This window comes from Chiloscyllium plagiosum, chromosome 46, assembly GCF_004010195.1.
Source record: "Chiloscyllium plagiosum isolate BGI_BamShark_2017 chromosome 46, ASM401019v2, whole genome shotgun sequence".
Taxonomy (NCBI): Eukaryota; Metazoa; Chordata; class Chondrichthyes; order Orectolobiformes; family Hemiscylliidae; genus Chiloscyllium; species Chiloscyllium plagiosum.
This window is the reverse complement of record NC_057755.1, coordinates 8483939-8505978: the sequence shown is the minus strand read 5'-3', so window position 1 is coordinate 8505978 and position 22040 is coordinate 8483939. Positions and strand designations below refer to the sequence as shown.

General features: G+C 43.1%; 1 protein-coding gene across 1 annotated transcript in view; it reads right to left on the bottom strand.

Annotated features, from left to right (window-relative positions):
* Window positions 1-1253: 1253 nt before the first annotated feature.
* Window positions 1254-22040, bottom strand: part of LOC122544122 (solute carrier family 43 member 3-like) — a 38283-nt gene continuing 17496 nt past the window's right edge. The window contains exons 7-13 of the mRNA XM_043683160.1: window positions 15894-16093; window positions 12310-12477; window positions 9952-10064; window positions 8419-8439; window positions 6621-6796; window positions 3590-3713; window positions 1254-1415 (exon numbers count right to left, since the gene is read on the bottom strand). Of these exons, the coding sequence (XP_043539095.1) occupies window positions 1254-1415; window positions 3590-3713; window positions 6621-6796; window positions 8419-8439; window positions 9952-10064; window positions 12310-12477; window positions 15894-16093 (964 nt within the window). The remainder of the gene's footprint in view (window positions 1416-3589; window positions 3714-6620; window positions 6797-8418; window positions 8440-9951; window positions 10065-12309; window positions 12478-15893; window positions 16094-22040) is intronic.

Sequence of the window (22040 nt, the reverse complement as noted above, 5' to 3'; positions counted from 1 at the left end):
GCGGGGGGGTGGTGGTGGTCCAGGATTATGATTTTGCAAACAGAGAGGGGATTTCATTCCTGCAGGATACTTCTGAAGACAATTCCACCATTCATAAAAAGCGAATCACTTCTCTGTACAGAATGATACAGCTATAAATGTTGAGATCGTGATTTGGAGGAGTGAAGATCTACAGAGATGTGCAATGGAGAGATGAGAAAGTGCTGCTACAGAAACATAGAGAGGGAGAGAAGGGGGGGATTGAACAGGAAGGGAGAGATGCAGCATTAGAGTGGGAGCGAGCAATGGGAAGTATATTGTGAAAGGCAGGGAATTGGGAGACGAGATGGGAAGAGGAGACAGAAGTGAGAAGTGAGAATGAAAGAGAGGCAGAGGCAGACGACATGAATGGTGAGAGGAGGGGACAGCAAGAAGAATGGGAATCAGGGGAGAAAGTTGAATCGGCAGATGTAGGAGAGAGAGAAAACGAAGAACCAAAGGCGATCCGAAAGAATGGGGGGTTAGTTGCAGAGAGGTTTGTGAAGGAAGGGGAATAAGGAAGAAGGAGAATAGTGAGAGGTAACTACAAGGGATAAGGGAGAAAGAGAAATAACAGTGGAAGGAGACAGTAGAGGGATATTGGTATTGGGTGATCCCCAGACTAAACAAAAACAAACTTATTTCAAAATAGATAACACTGTTTATTAATAACTGAACGGCTTCAGAACAATCTATCACAGAATAGTGCAACTCCTGATACCATCAGAATCGAAAGGTTTTGTCATTGATACTTTCAAATAAATGATTGGCTTGGCATAGGTTTCATTCTGTACTTTACTTCACATCCAAACTTCACAATCACCTTGTCTCAAGCAGTCTTACCCCCCACCATGTGAAGGCTCAACCTCCACATCGTCACCTCGTCCACCTAACCCCTCCGTACTGCACACCACACTTCTGTGGGTTCCCAGGCTCCACTTTACTCCCAAAGCCCTCCTCGTCTACATCCAAACTGCAGCCCTCAGCCTGCACAGCCTTACCCTACTAAATTCAAAACACACCCACAGACACATTGATTATCACAGACACACATACATACTCACAGACACAGAAATAAACATACTCTCACATATACATAGAGATTCACACAGGGACAACAGACACACACACACAGTCACACACATACACATATTGTCACACAGATACACACAGACTGATGTACACACATAGACGGATAGACCCGACACACACATAACGAGTAACGGGCGAGCAGCTCAGACATCTGTGTCCTTCGTCAGCTCATCTCCCTGTATTTTGACCCCAACTTGGGGATTCTGTTTTGTTCTGCTTTGTTGGAGTTCCTGTCGCCAGTGCAGGTACAGGTTTAAGGGATGTGTGTAGGTTAGGATTACCAGAACAATGAATCCAATGTTCACCTGCATCAAAATGGAGAGAAAAGTTCACAACAATGAGAATATCCCAATGCATTCAATCTCGATCTTCCTTTCCTGAAACAATAGAAAGATGCAGAGTAGGAGAACACCATCTTTTCCATGTATTTTTCCTGCAGTTTCCAAAAGGAAATCCAATTTGTTCCAATCACTGCCAGGTTTTGCTTTCTATCATTTCAAACTATTTTGCTTTGAGCTGGAATGGCAATGTGACACAATGGTTAGCACTGCTACCTCGCAGCAGTACTAACCATTGTGTTAGCAGGGACCTGGGTTCAATTCACCCTAGCATGACTGGTTGAGTGGAGTTTTCAAGTTCTCTCTGTGTCTGTGTAGGTTTCCTCTGGGTGCTCCAGTCTCCTCCTATGGTCCAAAGATGTGCAGTTCAGGTGAATTGGCCATGAAAAATTGCCCAGAGTGTGCAGGCTTGGTGGGCTAGCCATGGGAAGTGTAAGTACATAGATTGGGTGGTGGTTGGTCTGGGTTGGATTCTCTTTGGAGGATCGGTGTTGACTTGATGGACTGAATGGCCTCTTTTTGCACTGTAGTGATTCAATATTGAACCTGTGTCACATATTAGTTCAAATAATGTACTCAGGAAGACAATGTGCCATTTCATGTCTTAATTCTTCCTTATGCTTGATTAATCTTCAATCTGTCTTTTCTGAAAGTCATTGAGGGCTACAACACAAGGAAGACTCTTCAGCCCATCAAATCTGTGCAAGTCAAAACCAACCACCTAACTATTCCAATCCCATTTCCCATCCCTTGGCCCACAGCCTTATCTACCTCTGCATCGCAAGTGCATATCTAATTACCTCTTCAGTGTGATGAGTGTTTCTGCCTCTCCCACCATTAACAAGCAGTGGGTGCAACAATCCCACCACCCTCTGGGTGAAAAACATTTCCTCATGTCCCCTTTAAAACCCCTGACCCTTTACATTAAATCCATGCCCTGGGTCATTGATCCCTCTGTCAAAGGGAAATATTCCTGCCATATCTTTGCGCCTCATTATATTATCCATCAAAATCATGTCCCCTCTCAGTCTCCTCTGCTCTAAGGAAAACAGCCCCAGCCTGTCCAAACTCTCTTCATAACTGAGACTCTCCAGCCCAGGTAACATCTTGGTAAATTTCTTGTTCTCAGTTCTCCTGACAAGTTGCATTTGTTTCTCTTGTTTGCCTGTGCTTAATATAACGATGATTTAAGTGGATTTTTCTCTGAGGGTTATTTGCCTCCAGAAAACAACCTAATTCTGTGTCTCAGTATTATATTCCTTTTAGAGGCCCGGACAGATAACAAAGAGGGTGTGAGATCAGCTACACATCTGTCTTCACCTTTTGGAAACTAGAAGAGACTTCTCGTTTGATTATATTTTGAAATAGTGGCGTCAGAGATACTCCACTCATTCCCCTCCTCAACTTATTTATCTTTTCATCTCTCTCTCTCTTTCTCTCTCTCTCTTTCTCACTCTTTCGTGCCCTGTCTCTCTCTTTGGGATTTCTGCCCTTCCCCTTCTCGCTATCCAACCTCACTCTTCACTCTCTTTCTCACTCCCCTTTCCCTCTTCCTCCTTTCATACTGTCCACTTCCAAATCCCTTCTCCTTCTCACCTCTCACTCCTTCATCATTTCAACATTCCCTCTCTCCTGATCTCCCTCGATTTTCTCTTATTGCCTCATTCTCTCTCCCTGTGCTCTCTTCTTCCCTCCCCCTTTCTCTTCTCTGTCCCTCTCTCTCTCTTCACTCTCTCCTCTCTCTCCCATTTCCAAACCTCTTCTTTCTTTCTATGTCCTCGCTCTCTCAATCAACTCTATACACGCTATCTCTCTCTCTCTCTCTCCCTGCCAACTCTTGTCTCTCTCCTCCCCATATTCTTCACTCCTCTCTCCCTCTACTCTCACCTCCTCTCAATTTCTCTCACTCTACATTCTCTAGTTCCAATCTCGATCTTTTCTTCTGTTCCATCTATCCTCTTTTTCTCCATCTTGTGTCTTCCCGCATTCTCTGTGTCTTCCCCATCTTCTGTGACACGCCCTCACACTCCAAGTCTGATACTTCAGAACATGCCTCATATGTGCTTCATATTTGACCCTTGGCTTTTTCAGGAATATTCACAGAGGGGATCTGAAAATCCTGATTGGTGGCACACACTCACAAAAAGAGGGTCATTATTCAAGGGTCCCTGGATCAGTGCGAAGCAAGGGTACTGAAGCAGCGAAATAAATGCTGAGAGAGTCTGTCCCACGCCATAGATTTTCCCAAAATGACAGGAGGGGTACCTGAAGGGAACAAGAAAGAACAGGAATGAAGGAAACGAATCAGAGAATGACATTGAGCAAGATGTTCACTATCAGCCTGCCATAGAATCATGGAGACTTCCAGCACCTAAAGGCTTTTTTTTGCCTTTCAAATCAGCACTAGTCAAAAAACCACCAGCTACCTATTCTAATCCAATTTCCCAGCACTTTCACTTTGTATGCCTTGGCAAATGCACATCTAAATCATTCTTCAATGTGATGAGGGTTTCTGCCTCTTCCACCCTTACAGGCAACAAGTTCCACATTCCCACCCCATCCTCTGAATGAAGGAAATTTCCCTGAATTTCCTCTAAACCTCCTGCTCCCTCACTTGAATCTATTCCCTCTGTTTATTGACACTTCTGTCAAGGGGGAATAGTTTCTGCCTGTCGACACTAGCTATGCCCCTCATGATTTTATACACCTAAATTCCGTCCCCCTTCACTCTCCTCTGTTGCAAGGAATACAATCCCAATCTGTCTAACCTTTCTCCATAACTGAAACTCTTCAGCCAAAGCGCCATCCTGGTAAAACTCCCATTTCCAGTGCAATCAGGGAGAGGTACATTCAGCTTAGCATTATTTTCACACAAACTACCAACCACATATTTTAAGTCATTTGGTTATTAAAACATTTACATTCTCGTCAGTTTATCTGGCATCCCATGTTTGCATTTGCACAATAGCCCGAAAACTTACATTTCGTAAGAAGTTTTATTACCATACCCCTCTCTGGCTAAAACTTTGCTTTATGCTTCGATCAACTATTCAAGGGACCGTGGGTTCAAGAGATTTTTCAAGTAGAGGCTTATTGCATAGATTATAATGTTGGGATTCTAAGCAATCAACTCATCTTGTAGAATCCCTGGAGTGTGGAAGCAGCCTTTGTTTCACCCCCCCCCCCACCCCCCCCCCACCCCCCATACCTTAGTTGACCTCGAGTTGAGCATCTTGCAAACACATTGTTGAGTATCCATCATCACATTGACACCAAGTAAGGGTAGAATGACTTCCTTCCCGTCCTGTTTGTTTCCACAATATCCGATGATGGCTGTCAGTGTCACTATCACTGAGACCACATTTCAAAATCAGATTCTTTGAATCACTTAATGTACCTTTAATGGGATATGGGCATCAGTTGGCAGGTATGATGTCTATTGCCAGTCACTCATTGTCTTTAAGATTGTGGTGGGATCTACTTTCTTAATCCATGGTACCCCTCGTGATGGGGTAAAGATCAAGCCACCATATTCTTAACCAAACATGGGGTGGCTCTTTCGTTACTGCGACGGAATTGGTTGTGGTTTAACCTGAGGCTCAGATGAATGGAGAATTTGCAAAGGCAAGACCTTCATGGCAACCTCAGCTGGTACAGGAATTGAACTCATGCTTTGGCGCCATTGCACACCAGCCATGACACACTGGCAGTAGAGTCATGGATTCATACAGATGTACAACATGGAAACAGACCCTTCGGTCCAACTCGTCCATGCCGACCTGATATCCCAACCCAACTAGCTCCACCTGTCATCACCCGGCCCAAATCCCTCCAAACCCTTCCTATTCATATACCAGTCCAGATGCTTTTTAACTGTTGCAATTGTACCAGCCTCCATCACTTCCTCTGGCAGATCATTCCATATATGTATCGCCCTCTGAACGAAACAGTTGACACTTAGGTCTCTTTTACATCTTTCCCCTCTCATCCTAAACCTATGCCATCTAGTTCTGGAATCCCCACTGCGGGAATAAAGGCTTCCTATCCATTCCCTTCATGATTTTATAAACTTCTATAAGGTCACCCCTCAGCCTCCAACGCTCCAGGAAAAAACAACCCCAGCCTCTCCCTGTAGCTCAAATCATCCAAACCTGGCAACATCCTTGTAAATCTTTTCTGAGTCCTTTCAAGTTTCACAACATTTTTCAGATAGGCAGGAGACCAGAATTGTACGCAATATTCCAACAGTGGCCTAACCAATGTCCTGTACAGCTGCAAAGTGACCTCCCAACTCCTGTAAACAATACTCTGAACAATAAAGGAAAGTACATCAAATGCCTTCTTCACTATTCCATCTACCTACTATTAGGAAGGAAGGTTTTTGGATTTTGACAGGAACAGTGAAGGCATTTCCAAGTGTGGAACTTGTGGGTGATGCTCCAATGCGTCTGCTGATCATTTCCATTGTGCTGATAGAGTTGACTGGTTTGGCATGCGTTGGTGAAGGAGCATTGCAAAGGTGCCAGATGGGGCACAAGTTCACGCTCCCTACCTTGTCCTGATGGTGCCAAGGATCTAGAACGTTGGTGGAGTGGGCCCAGAGAAGTGGAGACGATGACTAGTCAGCTGACATTACCACTGCACCATCTTAACCACATCATTCCCAATCACAGACCGAACCGGCTGGGAGGCATTTTTTGTGTTACTAGCTCATTGGAGATGGCTATTGCTAGACAACAATTTATTTCCCATCCATAGTTGCTCTTGAGAACGTGGTGGTAAGCTACTGCTGCAGCCCAGATCGTGTAGGCTGAACAATTGGTACAACTGAGGGCTTGCTGGGCCATTTTAGACAACAGTTGAGAGTCAATCGCCTGTGGATTGCTGTGGGACCTCATGGAGGCCCTCCCTGAAGGGATTAGTCAGCCAGTATTTTTTTTCCTCTGACATTCGGCAATTATTTTTCTGGTCATTGGGAGATCCCTAATTCCAGGCTTATTTTTTATTGAATTCAAATTCTGCCATCTGCCACGGCAGGATTCGAACCTGGGTCCTCAGAATATTACCCGAGTTTCTGGATCAGTAGTCAGATGATAATGCCACGAGGCCATTGCCTCCCCATTGTTACTCGGAAAGAAAGATTTCCCACCAAATAATGGAGGCTAGACTTACACAATGCTGATGAATGCAGCATCTCCCCCGTATAGGAAGGAATGGTTGATCACTTGTAGGATAAAGGACATGTACTGAACCTCCAGGATGGGAATAGTTGCCGATATCGAGAACAGGACACATTGGGTGATGGTGATAATGAGGGAAACCACAGCTGACCTCATGCCAGCCAATCGCTTTGAAACAACTGAATCTGACAAAGAAGGAGAGCAAGGCTGGTTAGATAGAAAGACTTATAATCACAGCCAGAACTAGGATGGACTTGAGTCAAGGGAGGTGGGGGTGGGGGGCGGTGAGGGGAGGAAGGGAATTAGCATCAGTGACTTAGATGCACCAAAGATGCCTGACGATTTACCAACATTAAGAACTGTCACTGCATCCATTGTTATTTGTGGAAGAGAGTTCCAAACCTCTACTAGTCATTGTGTGTAGAAGTGCTTCCGAACATCTCTCCTGAATGATCTAGCACTAATTCTCAGACTCATTTTACAATTTACAACCAGAGGAAATCGTTCACCTTTATTTACTCTGTTAATAGCTTCAAACTGCACTCGATCACCCCTTACATTTCTAAGTCCTAGAGCAAGCTGACAAAATTTGTGTCCTCGCTTTTCAACCCTGGAGTCCAGGCATAACTCTTATAAACCTACGTTGTACACCTTCCAAGGCCAATGCATCCTTCCTGAGGTGTAATTCCTAGATCTGCTGACAGTACACAAGTGGGGTCTAACCACGATTTTACATAAATGCAGCATAACTTCTGCATCCTTATACTCAAGTCCTCCAGATATAAGGGCCAGAGGGAAAGATGCGGGATGAAGTGGATCTTCAAAATAAACAGATGAAACATGCAGAAGAGTGTGAGAAGGGATCTGACTCAAAATGAGGATGATATCTTAGAAACATCCTCCCCTGCAGTTTTGTGAGAGATGAATACCTACATGCGGTTTGCCTGACTCTGTCTATGAGGCTATGCACTTTGTTAGGTACTTTTTGAATGGGGAAAGGTTTCAGAAATCTGAAGCTCAAAAGGACTTGTTGGTGCAAGTTCACGTTATTCTTCAGGTTAACGTAAAGGTACAGCTGGCAGTTAGGAAGGCAAATTCAATGTTAGCATTCATTTCAGAGAGGGCTAGAATGCTAGTGCAGAGATGTGTTGTTGAGTCTGTTTAATGTCAGGCTGTATTTGGAATATTGTGAGCAGTTCTGGGCCCATATCTAAGGAAGGATGTATGGACATTGGGTCCAGTGCAGGTTCACAAGAATGATCCTGGGGATGAAATGTTTGTCACTTGAGAAACAATTGAGGACTCTCGAATAGCACCTGATGGAGTTCAGAAGGATGAATGGAAATCCGATTGAAATGTACAGAATGCTGAGAAACCTGGATAGAATGGACATGGAGAAAATGTTTAAATTATTAGGGAGACTAGGACCCGAGGAAACAGCTTCAGGATAAAGGGAAGACCCTTTAGAACTGAGATGAGAAGGAACTCATTGTCAGAGAAAGGATGTGGAAGCAGAGTCATTGAGTGTATTTAAGATATATGGGTTCCATATTTGTTAGGTGATCAAAGGTTATGGGCAGAAGGCAGGGGAATGGGTTGAAAAACATATCAGTGACGATTGAATGGCAGAGCAGGGTCGAGGGGACGAATGGCCTCACTCTCCTTCTATACCTTATGGACTTACAGAGACAGCGGAGGGAATCTGTGGACAGAAGCAGCAAGCCGAGGAAGTGATCTCAATGAGCAGCCCCCATTTCTCAAAGCTCCCTGAGCTTCTAGTTTCCCGCGACTTCTACACACCCTCTTGTTCCCTGGCCAGCATCTCATTCTCAGGCTTGCTGTAGTATTCCAGTGAAGCTCAGCACAATCTGGAAAAACAATGTCCAATTTTCCGGTTGGGGACCCTGTAGCCTTTAGGACTCAACATCAAGTTCATTAATGTTAAAGCCTGAACAGCTTCCTCCATGTCCACCTCCGTACAGCCCAGGTCCTGTTATGGCATGTGCTTTTTTCAGCATTATCACTCATTCATAGCCCCCATTCCCACCTATCCAAGCCTCATTTCTTCTCTGGCTTACTATCTTCCATCCCTTTTCTATTCAGGAGTTCCTGTCTCTCTTTCTTGGCTCTGTATCCACCTATTCATGTTTTCTTCCACCCCCTTCCCTGTCAGCCTTTTCCGATCTGCTGTCAGACTCAAAAAGGGTCACTGGTCTCCAAATGTTCACTGTTCTTTGTCACCACGGACTTGTCCAGCTCTCTCTGTCTTTGTGTCTGAGGGATCTGTGTCCATCTCTGAGATTGGGAGCTGTTTTAATTGTGACTGACAGAGCACCCAGTCAGTATTGGGAATGTGATTTCGTGTTTGATACCAGATCACCTGAGATGGAAAATGTTCACAACTAGATTAACCTGGGAGTAGGGTTGGGAAAAATGGAGTTTGGGGGAGCGGGGGAGCCGAGGGATCTCAAGTGTCATTCGGTGATGCTGAGAGAGAGAGTTGAGTGGACTATTTGAAGGCAAGGGAGGCTGAAATGATGGGAAATGGACTTACTGGGGTAGGGGGCAGAAATACTCAATACCCACAATTGAATCACACAAAGTAGAAGCAGATCACATCTGGATATCCTGAAAAAGAAGGAATTTCGTTTTCCTATGTAAAGGGCCTCAGATTCTGTAAGATCAGAGCTCTGTCATGTGAGTTACAGAGAGCTAAAGACCAATGACCGTAAAATCTGAAAGCTGGACAAGCAGGAGGCTGAAAAAACACAGCAAGTCAGGCATCATAAGGAGGTGGAGAAGTCGACACTTCAGATGTAACTGTTCTTCAGGACTGGGGGTAGGGTAAGGGCAGCTGGTAGAAACAGTGAGGGAGCAGAAAGTTCACATGCAGGAGACTTGAAGCTCTGAAGGAGCTTTGTGTTAGCCTCAGATTTCCTGAGAAAGGACAGCACTTCAGAACACGTCCATGGATTGTTTTAATCTGAGAGTGGGAGTGAGGTGAGGCTGGATCTGGATAAAACGTCTGTCAGACCACAGCTGGAGTATTGTTTGCAGCTCTGGAATCCACATTATAGGAGGGACGTGATCACATTAGAGAGGGTGCAGAAGATTTGCCAGGATCAGGGGCTGATGCCCGAAACGTCAGCTCTCTCGATTAGCCGAGACTGAGGGGATACTCAACCTTGAAGCCTGGCCATTCATGCATTGGCTCTATTCAAAGAGTGTTCAATTTGCTCATCAGGATTATGCAAGACTGGTTGAAATCTGAGTGTTCCTAACATCGCGAAGGGACTCCATGGTGATTTCCATTTACCTGAAACAGCTTTGGAGGTTTTGTCTGTTTGTTGCAGCCAGTCCAACACTATCCCATTCCAGGGAGCACAGAAAAAACCACAGATCTGTGTGAGGGCGAATGCATTTGTATACTTGCTCACTAAGGATGTAGGTAGAAAGAGAGAGAGAGAGAGAGAGTTGGGAGGAGGGAACAAAGGGAGATATGAAGTGAGCCAGAGAGGGTGTTAAAAAGTAGAGAAGCAAATAAACAAACAAAGAATTACAATCAAATACAACTTAAATATTTCCTAACACATTTATCTAAACATTTTTCCTGATATGCAGAATGGAAACTGAGATTGCTGCAGAAACTCAACAGGTCTGGCAGCTTCAGTGGAGAGAGAAAGCAGAATAAACATTTTGAGTCCAGGCTGAAGGGTCACGTGGAATGAAAACATTAACTCTATTTCTCTCTCCACTGACGCTGCCAGACCTGCTGCGTTTCTCCAGCAATTTACATGCACTGTTCTTTGTATGTGTGTTCCCCCCCACCCCCCGATATGTGGATTTGTGGCATAGAGCCATTTTGTATTGGACGACTGGTCTGATTAAAAAATGGAAAGTCATTATTAATTGTCAATTTATTTATTACTGTTTAATTGGCATTTAGCGTGTGGATTGTCCTGATTTGGGGTTGGGATGCAGATCCCATTGTGGAAAAGGTCACCAGATTTTGATGAGGTTTGGGATCCACATGTCATGATGCATTTAGACACAGATATCTAAAAAGGCCCAGTACAGTCTGGAAGCTGAGTATCAGTATCGTTTGGAATGGAACTCTCAATGTATATAAGTTAATATTTGTAAATGTGTGTACAGATGATTTCAAGTTATATCCTACATCAACCATCTTCTTAAAACAAAACAAACCCACCTTGAGAAGGCAAACTGAACGTGAACCCTTTAAATTCACACCCATGTGTGGGATAGGTATCATCCTTCGTATGACGAGGTATGCCCCAGTTTGTACCACAACTCAGATCCCAATGTGCATCCAGATATTCATCTGGTAGCCTCTCTAACCTATCTCTCCCACACTCTCACATCTTACTCTTCTTTCCCTCTGCTTCCTGTCTCATTCTCTCCCCCACTGTCATCCTCCTAGCATTTCAGCCCCACCTATTATTAAATTAAAGGCTCCCCATTAATTTGCAGATGTGATTGCTCTCCTCTTCTGTGAAGGAATTGGATTGTTATTTGGGAGGTGCTGCATTGAATCAAAAGGGGACCAATGGGCCGTGGAGTGGCAGATGGAGTATAATTTAGGTAAATGTGACGTGCTGCATTTTGGAAAGGTAAATCAGGGCAGGACTTATACACTTGATGGTAAGGTCCTGAGGAGAGTTGCTGAACAAAGAAACTTTGGAGTGCAGATTCTTAGTTCCTTGACAGTTGAGTCTCAGGTAGATAGGACAGTGAAGAAAGCGTTTGGTCAGAGCATTGAGTATAGGTGTTGGGAGGTCATGTTGCAGCTCTACAGGACATTGGTTAGACCACGTTTGGAATATTGTATGCAATTCTGGTCTCCCTGCTATCGGAAGGATGTTGCTAAAATTGGAAGAGTTCAGAAAAAAAGATTCATTGGAGTGTTTGAGCTATTGGGAGAGACTGAATAGGCTGGGGTTGTTTTCCCTGGAGCGTCAGAGGCCGAGGGAATGACCTTTTAGAGGTTTATAATGTCATAATGGTCTTGGATACGGTAAATAGCGAAGATCTTTTTCTCCACGGTGGTGGATTCCAGAATCAGAAGGCATAGGTTTAGGATGAGAGGGGAAAGATCTAAAAGGGACCAAAAGAATAATGTTTTCACGCCGAAAGTGGTGTGTATATGGAATGAGCTGCCAAAGGAAGTGGTGGAGGCTGGAACAATTAGAACATTTAAAAGGCATATGAATGGGTATGCGAATAGGAAGGCTTTGGAGGATTATGGGCCAAGTGCTGGCAAATGGGACTAGATTAATTTAGGAAGATGGGACGGTTCGGATGAATTGGACTGAAGGGTCTGTTTCCATGATGTACAGCTTTATGAATCTACTTGGGGAGCAATGTCATGCAGAGATATGAACCAAAGGCAGTGGATTGCCACGAGATTATAAAGCGGCTGGTCTCATGATGGGCGGAATGGCCTCTTTGCACACAGGAGTGATTCTGTGATACTCTTCTCTGTTCTCTGCCATGCAATTGCAAACTCTTCGTGCTCTCCCATTATTTCCATCTGGGCCAAAACTCTCTGGCTCCACCTCAGCCTAGCCATCTCTCCTTTTCTTGTTTCCTCGCTCAGTCTTCCTATTTCTCCCTCCTCTCCAACCTTGGTCATTGATCGCTGACGTGACTCGACGCCTTACCCTCTGTGGTATCACCATTGGACATCAGCATGAGCATGGGGTTCAGGGTGCCGATGAATAAGTAGTGTCGGAGCTGCAGGACGGAAATCCACATCAGGTGAGTGACAAAGAGTCTGGAGAAGATGCAACTTCTGAACGAGCGGACTTTGTCCATCTTCACATCAGTCCCTGCAGGGTGGGCGTGGGGAGGGGGGTTTGGTGTAGAGAGCTAGAGCGTCAAACATGCCAGAAATTACTCTGGAAAGAAAATGTGGCAGCTCTAAGGGACTGCAAGAAGTACTGAGATCAGTAGGTTTCCTTTCCCTTTGCAGCAACACAAAAGGCCATTCATTTGACCTGTCACACCTAATTCAGATCAGGGAGGAGAGCCAGGGAACTGAGATTGGGGAGATTGGGGAGGGCAAAGACAAATTGCTGAGCTAATGTAATGCTGTTCGTTACAGCAGACATGCAGACAAGGATAAAAGGACTGACCCTGTTTTATAAACCTCTACTTCAAGCCCAGTGACAATATTGTTACCTCTTCCCTCAAACACACCTTCTAAAGATGCACAACCTTCGAGAGTCTCAGGGCTTGATTTACGAGAACAAAGTTAAAAATCACACAATACCAGTGTATAGTACAACAGCTTTATTTGGAAGCACTAGCTTTTGGAGCACTGCTCCTTCAAACCACCTGATGAAGGAGAGCAGCACTCTGAAAGCTAGTGTTTTCATATTGACTTGTTGGACTATAACGTGGTCTGTGATTTTTTAACTTCTTACACCCCATTCCAACACAGGCACCTGCAAATGATGACGAGAACAATATCTGATTATGAATTTGAAGGTATGTACTGTACTCTTAAGAGAGAATGAATGCTGTTTTGCACTGATACCTGTCATATGATTAACTAGAAGTCCCAGAGTGTACTGGAAAATTGAAAATATGTGACATTTGGGTGTGAAATTGATGCCTGAGTTGGTTGTTGTTTTGACAACAACTCGAATTTAATGAATCAGTTTAAATTATATCCCAGGATACTAAAACCCAATCGAGTTTGAATTTATTGTTTTGCCAAGATTCAATCAATGAATGATACGATGTTTGGGGTATAAAAAAGGCAGGCACTTTGAAAGTGAGGCAGTGTGACTGCCATCAAGAAAGACTGCCATTCAAAAACATTGAGTTTTTAAAAGAAGTAACAAAGAGGATTGATGAGGGCAGAGCGGTAGATGTAAGGCATTCCACAAAGTTCCCCATAGGAGACTGGTTAGCAAGGTTAGATCTCATGGAGTACAGGGAGAACTAGCCATTTGGATACAGAACTGTCTCAGGGTGTGGGAGGTGGGGGTGGGGGTTGTTTTTTAGACAGGAGGCCTGTGACCAGTGAAGTGCCACAAGGATAGGTGCTGGGTCCACTACTTTTCAACATTTATGTAAATGATTTTGATGTGAGAATAAGAAATATAGTTACTAAGTTTGCAGATGACACCAAAACTGGAGGTGTAGCGAACAGCGAAGAAGGTTAACTTTGATTACAATGGGATATTGATCAAATCAAACAATGAGCTGCAAAGTGGCAGAAAGTTTTAATTTAGATAAATGCATTTTGGAAAGCAAATCTTAGCAGGCCTTACACACTTAGGTCCTAGGGAGTGCTGCTGAACAAAGAGATCTTGGAGTGCAGGTTCATAACTCTTTGAAGTGGAGTCGCATGTAGATAGGATAGTGAAGAAAGCGTTTGGTATGCTTTCCTTTATTGATTAGTGTATTGAGTACAGGAGTTGGGAGGTCATGTTATGGTTGTAGAGCATATTGGTTAGGCCGCTGTTGGAATATTGTGTGCAATTCTGGTCTCCTTCCTATGGGAAAGCATTGTGAAACTTAAAAGGGTTCAGAAAAGATTTACAAGGATGTTGCTAGGGTTGGAGAATTTGAGCTATTGAAATAGGTTGAATAGGCCAGGGCTGTTTTACCTGGAGTATTGGAGTCTTAGGGGTGACCTTATAGAGGTTTATAATGTAATGAGGGACAGGATAGGAGTAGACAGAACTAGAGGGCATAGGTTTAGGGTGAGAGGGAAAAGATATAAAAGAGACCTCAGGGCAACATTTTCACATAGAGGGTGGTACGTGCATGGAATGTGCTGCCAGAGGAAGTGGTGGAGGCAAGTCCGATTGCAGCATTTAAAAGGCATCTGGATGGGTATGCGAATAGGAAGGGTTTGGTGGGATATGGGCTGGATTCTGGCAGGTGGGAGTAGATTTGGTAGCGATAACTGGTCGGCATGGACGAGTTGGACCGAAGGCTCTGTTTCCATGCTGTACATCTCTATGACTCGGTGACTCTATCAAAGTTACCTTTTCATATGAAGCATCTTCACAGTAAAAGAAAAGAGACGCTCCCGGGAGATATTTGAGACAACAGCCCCTCTGTGGTTTTGAAATTAAGTTGATGTAACTTTGATTTTTTTATATTGGAACAGTATATTAGTATAGAGTTGGAGGCAGATAATAAACAGTTAAAGGAAATGGGGTTCAAAGTTGTAAATAGTTGTTGTTTAATGTTCAATTTTACAACTAAGGAATAAATTGATATTATGTTCTTTAAATATTGATATTTGGGAATTTACTGTCACTCATATTTTAACAGATTACGAGGTGAGGTGAGCTTTTATGGGTGTTTCATTTAATTAATGGAAGGGTTCACTGATGTGTCGTAACAATATCTACTCCAAAGTTAATTAAGAGCAGAGATCGTCCAAACTCAGATTGTGACGGCTGTACTTTAACATCTCGAAAGGTAATTAATTAATTTTCTCAAAATATGAAGCAGAATGAGATAAAGCACGAATGAAAGGTCGATGTCTGCTGGTTGAGTAATATGGAGCTGCAGAGAGCAAAGTCTAGAAATTAAATCTGCAATTCCAGCTCTTAATACGGAATAATTTATCTATATTTAGCTGTCATGTTGACCGTGAACCCAAGTAAACATTGAACAGTTTTGAGTCTAATAGGCTCCTTATGGATATGATTGGCAAATGAGTAGGATTAATGTCATTTCAAATACTATACATTTGCCAACTCGACTCACTGGAGTTTAGAGAGGTGATCTCATTGAGAGATGTAGGATTATTGAGGAGTTTGACAGAGCAAATGTTGAGGGAATGTTTCTCCTCATGGGAGAGTCTAGAACCATAAGGCATAGTCTCAGAATAAAGTGACAGCAATTCAAGACAGAAATTATTCTCTCTGAGGGTTGGGAGCCTTTGGAACTCCCTGCTACAGAGAGCTGGGGGAGCAGAGTCCTTATGCATTTTTCAGGCTGAGACAGATAGTTTTATGATCAGTCAGGGCATCAAGCACTACCGGACGAGATTAGGAAAGTGGACATGAGAAATGTCAGATCTGCCACGATCCTAGCAAATGCAGAACAGGGTCTAAGGGCTGAATGGCTTGGGGAAGGGGAGTTAAAGGTGGGGCAGAGAGTAAAGCAGAAGAAAGGGGAAGGGGGCAATGACAGGTGTAAGAAAAGAGAGAATTTATGTAAAGAAGAGGGAGTTTGGAGGCGAATGGGATGGAGAGGAAGAAGGCATTCGCACCTGTTGAGGCTTTGGTTTGGATATTAAAGTGATCAGTCGGCTCCATCTTTTCTTCTTTCTCTTCCACCTCCCACTGTTTGTTTTCGGACCTCTTGTCCATTTCTCTGTCTGCCTCATTTTCTACACGCAAAGGCTTCATCTGCCTTGCAGTCTCCTCTTCACAGGACGATGAGTCTGACCCAAATCTCTTGCAGGTGATTCTGCCCAGCCAAAGCAGAAAGTTTCTCATTAAACACGAGGTGCAAGGATAACCAACAAGACAAGCTATTGCTTTAACGTGATGATGTAATATTTACTATCATTACAAAATACAAATCAGAACAGAAATATTCAAGAGATTATCGACTGGAGCTAAGTGAACTATTTCTAGCTACATTCCATTTCGGTGATAATATTTCATCTAACCCTGCCGTAATCATATCTAACACTTACTATTTGGATCCAAAAGGAATTACCGACATTTCACCTAATGTTTTATTTAAAAGTCTTCATTCACAGAAGCACTGAGAGATAAGTATCCATGGATCCACAAATCCTTCGTAGAGTGTGCCATCCAGACATAAGAAGCTAGTTGCATCCTAAGTTTTTGAAATGATTTTGTGCAACCTGCCTGTTCTTTTTTTTTGATTCTGTCGACGAAATTCAGGTGTTCTTGGGCTTTTCCACACACTATCTTTTTGCAAAATTGTTGCTGGCAAAATTGAATTAATTTAATCATAGACTGCTGAATACTGTGAAAAGGTTTGGTCCACTTATCAAAGGCAATAAAGATTGGAGCAGGAGGCACTCCAAAGATGCTTCACTGGGCTGTTCTTATGTATGAAGGGACTGTATTAGTGGGACTGTCTTATGGGGAGAGGTTGAATAGTTTCATAAGTTCATAAGATATAGGAGCAGAATTAGAGCATTCGGCCCATCAAGTCTGCTTCACCATTTGATCATGGCTAATATGCTCCTCCCCTCCCCCATTTCCTGCCTTCTCCCCATATCCCTTCAACCCATTACCAATAAAAGAAACTGTCTAAATTATTTTAAAATTCACTCACCACATTTTGGGGTAGTGAATTCCACAGATCGAAAACCCTCCAGGAGAAATAGTTTCTCCTCAACTCTGTATAAAATTTGCTACCTCTTCTCCTGAGACTCTGGCCTCTCGTCCTAGAATGCTCCACAATTGGAAGCATCCGCCCCACGTCCTTTTTATCCAAACTGTTTATCATCTTGAATACCTCAACTTCATCTCCCCTTAGTTTTCTAAATTCCAGAGAATACGGGCCTAGACAGTTCTTCATACGACAAACCCCTTATCTCTGGGATAAATCCAGTGAACCTCCTCTGAACAGTCTCCTGTGTAACTACATCTTTCCTCAAATAATGGGACCAAACTGCGCACAACACTGCAAGTGTGATCTCCCCAATGCCTTGTATTGTGGCAACAATACTTCTTCTTTACATTTATATTCTATTCCTTTAGCTATAAAAGTCAGCATTCCATTCGCAATGTTGGACCTGTTCTCTTTGACTTTTAAAAGAATGAGAGGCACCCCCATTGAAATGCTTATGATTCTCAGTGTGATTCTTGAGTCAATGCGGGTATGTTATTTTCCTTCATTTGAGAGTCTAAGACCAGAGGGCATAATCTCAGACTATGTGGCCGCATATTTAAGATAGAGATGAAGAGGAATTTCTTCTCTCAGAGAGTGGGGAATCAGTGGAAATCTTTACCATAGAAGTTGGGTCATTAAGCATATTCAAGGCTGACAGAGATTTTATTAATTAAGGGTAAGGAAAATAGAAAGAGAAGTGGAGTTGAGAATTATGAGATCAGCTGATGTCTTGCTGAATGGCAGTGCAGACCCTATGGGCTGAATGCCTACTTCTGCTTTTATGGCCTTAACTATCCCCCTCCTGGTATCTCTGTAAGCTACTTGTAATGGTACTACGTTGTGTAATTCCGTAAAATGCACTGTTCCCAACCTCCCCTCCCCCGCCCCAATTTATTTCCTTCTTGCCATTGGTCTGCCCAATTTGTCCATGTGTGCCCGATATCTAAAGGATCCAATTACATAAGAAATCCGGTTTGATAAGCAGGAAATCCAGCTCCAATTCTCACTTTCACTTTCCAAATTGCGAATGTGTTAATTCTGGTGCCAAGCCAAGTGCTGGATTTAGTACAAAAGCTTGTTTTGTCACTCCCGAGACTCTCAGAAGGGCTTATCTCTCCGTTGCCTTAAATGAGTTGACTCCCACGTGCCTGAATTGCCATTGGTGTTTGTTCAGTTTATTGTTTGACTCCTCTGAACAAACAAGCCACCAAATCATCTGATCAATACGGGGATAAACTGCAACATCCCCTTCAGGGAGCGTACTGCTCTAGGCTGCTATATTTCGCACGGAATGGATCACAAGCGACGATGCAAACATGCATAATATATTAGAAAATTAGCAAGAAAACTCAGAGTGAGGATTCCCTGGGGTTTTTACAAGCTAATCAGTGAAAAGTCTCATTAGCATTGCTCAAGTACAAAGGAATAACTGAATCCTGTAAGAAAGATTCTAAATATGACACTCTGATGTGTATTGCCATCTCCATTGTTGAGTTCAGGGTCACGATTGCCCCAGAGCTGCATGAGCCATGCTCTTGCGTGTAGGTGATAGGCTAGGAGTTCTGACAAAAAAACTCAGCATCTAAGGAGTGAAATCATGTTAACGTTTCAGGTTCAGTGACCTCTCCTCAGGACTGATGGGTCAACCACATTGCTGTGGGTCTGGAGTCACGTTTAAGCCAGATCAGGTAAGAACAGCCGATTTTCTGCTCTAAACTGGACCATATGGTTCCTGACAATCATGAGACTCTTATTTCTCCATTAGTATTTAATTCAAACTCCACCATCTGACATAGCAGGACTCGAATCCAAATCCCCAGAATGTTAGTTGGATCTCTGGATAAAAAAGTCTACCAATAATACCACCAGGTCACTGGATACTTTCAAGTCAACCTGTTCAGAGATATTAGGGTGCATCTCTGGAGCAGGTGGGCTTGAATCTTGACCTCTTGGCTCAGAGGTAAGGACATTACCAATGCACCACAAAAGATTTTAAACAGAGGCACTATCAGGCTGGAACACGTTGAGACATTCAAGCGGATGGCTATTTCGAGAGAAGCAGTTTGCAAGGGTGTGGAGAGTAAGGGTGGAGATTGTGTCGTGATGCTCATTTGAAGTGCTGATGCAAGCACAATGGACTAAATGGCCTCCTGCTTCCTCCTGTCACAACAATTCGATAACTCTTGACTCCAAAATATTTTCTCAGCGCTTACAAAGTCATAGGGTCATACAGCTTTCAGTTCCACTAGTCCATGCCAACCATAATCCCAAACTAAGTTGATCCCAACAACTGCTTGCCCTTGGCCCATATCCCACTAAACCTTTCCTATTCATATACCTATTCAAATGTTTTGTTATATTGTAACTGGACCCGCATTCACCACAATGTCTGACAGTTCATTCCACATGAGAAACACTGTCTGTGTAAAAAAGTTGTCCCTCATGTCCTTTTTAAACCTTTCTCCTCCCATCTAAAATTAAATCCTCATTTTGCACTTCTCCACTCTAGGGAAAAAAAGGCCTTTGCTATTCCCCTTATCGATACTCCTCATCATTTTACAAGCTTCAATAAGGTCAGTCCTCAACCTCTTCCGCTCTGGTGAAAAACATGCCAGCCTTTCCAGTCTATTTTAATATACCAAACCCTCCTTTCCCCGCAACATCCTTGGAAATCTTTTCTGAACCTCGCTAGTTTAATAAGATCCTTCCTATAACAGGATAACCAAAACTGGACACAGCACTATAGAGGCCTCATCAACATCCTATATAACCGCAACATGATGTCCCAACTCCTTTACTTAAAGGTCTGAGTAATGAAGCCAAGCGTGCTACGTGCCTTCTTAAACATCCTGTGTACATGTGACGCAAATTTTAAAGGATTATGCCAAATCTACTTGTTTAGAATTAAAAGCTGAAATTGTTCTCAGGAAATACACGACTTGTACATAAACCACTTAAACCCTTCATTAGGTGAAAGCCCACAATGCATTCCCAGGCATTAGACACCTCACAAGGTCCAGTCCCCTGTTAGATCTAAGTCTACAATTTGCTGCTACCCCATTCATTTGATTCCATTCTTTCTTGTACTTCGAGAATGATTGGTGACCAGCTCCATTTTCAGTAAACTAAGTGGCATGCAAGGCCAGGAAGGAGTATATTGAGATTCAGGAACATTGCAGTTCCTCTGGAGCCACCTATATTCCAGCTGTGGTCAGGATAACAGGTTCTGATCACTGCAGTGAACCAAGCAAGCTTTTGTGAAGAGCATGGTTACAATTAACCAGCCTACAAAAACCGACCAAATTTCTGTTTAGATTACAGCCAGCAATTCACTGCAGCATGTTGCATCTTTAAGCGAACATTGCACATTTATCCACAAGCCCAGTGTATGTTGCTCAATGCATAAACCTACCGTCACAAGTCTGAAATATTCCAAACTGTATGTTATTCTTACAAATCCAGCTGAAACGCTAAATTATACCCAACCCTCTAACCAGGTCTGGCTATCTGTAATTCGACTAAGAAAGCATATTCAATTCTTGATTAGATAATAGCCAGCAATGAACTTCTACTTATCACTTATGCAATGTAAACAAACAAGCTGCAACCTTTGCTCGAAGTCCTGGCTAAGAATTGCCAACCTTTTTTTTTGTTCTTTCAGATTACAGGCTAAAATTAACTCTTGCATGAAGTTTTTACATATCACTCAGAGGAATGGAAAGGCAATTTATTATCTAAATGGAGAGAAAAAACTTAATTCAGAGGAATCAGGGTGTCCTTGTGCAGGAAATACAAAAATCTCACTGGCAGGGACAACAGGTAATAAGGAAAGCCAATTGAATTTTGGCATTTATCGCTAAAAGGATAGACTATGACAGAAGGGAAATGTTGCAGTAACTGTACAAATGTTAGTGAGAGCATTGTACGCAATTTTTGTCTATTCATTTGAGTAATTGCATCAATGGTACATCAAAGGAGGTTCACTTGGTTGATTCCAGAGATGAGGGGATTGTGAAATGAAAAGAGACAGAGCAGTTTAGACCGATACTTTCTGGAGTTTAGAAGAATGAAAGGAAATCCAATTGAGGTAGGAAAACTTCTGAAGGGAATTGACAAGGTCGACGGAGAGATGTTTCCTGATGTAGAGCCGTCTAGACTGAGAGGTCATCATTTAAGGATAAGGGTTGAGCAGATTTAAACCAGAGAAGAGGAGAAAATACTTCTATCAAAGGGTCATGAAACTATAGAATTCACTCCCTCAGCATGTGATGGATGCTGGATCATTGAGTAAATTTCAGGAGACAGACAGATTGTTAATTAGTAACAGATTGAAGGCTTGTAGAGAATGGGCAGGAAGTGGAGTTGAGATCAAGATGAAATCAGCCATGATCATATTGAATGGCAAAGCAGACAAAAGGGCCTGAATGGCCTAATCCTGCACCGAGCTGTTATCCAACAGACAAAGCCTCGCCCAGGTTCCAGCTTGGTACTCACTTCTATATAAATCCCAGCTGCTTGAACCCCGGGTTGATTTCAGGATCTACCTAAATCTTAAATATTGGTATGTCTTTTGTACAAATTACACGCACCTTGAAGTGGATTCTATCCTCTACCTAACACCAGTTTAGAACATAGAACATAGAACATAGAAGAATACAGCGCAGTACAGGCCCATTGGCCCTCGATGTTGTGCCAATCCAAGCCCACCTAACCTACACTAGCCCACTATCCTCCATATGCCTATCCAATGCCCGCTTAAATGCCCATAATGAGGGAGAGCCCACCACTGCTACTGGCAGGGCATTCCACGAACTCACGACTCGCTGAGTAAAGAACCTACCCCTAACATCTGTCCTATACCTAACCCCCTTAATTTAAAGCTATGCCCACTTGTAATAGCTGACTCCATACGTGGAAAAAGATTCTCACTGTTGACCCTATCTAAACCCCTAATCATCTTGTACACCTCTATCAAGTCACCCCTAAACCTTCTTTTCTCCAATGAAAACAACCCCAAGTGCCTCAGCCTCTCCTCATACGA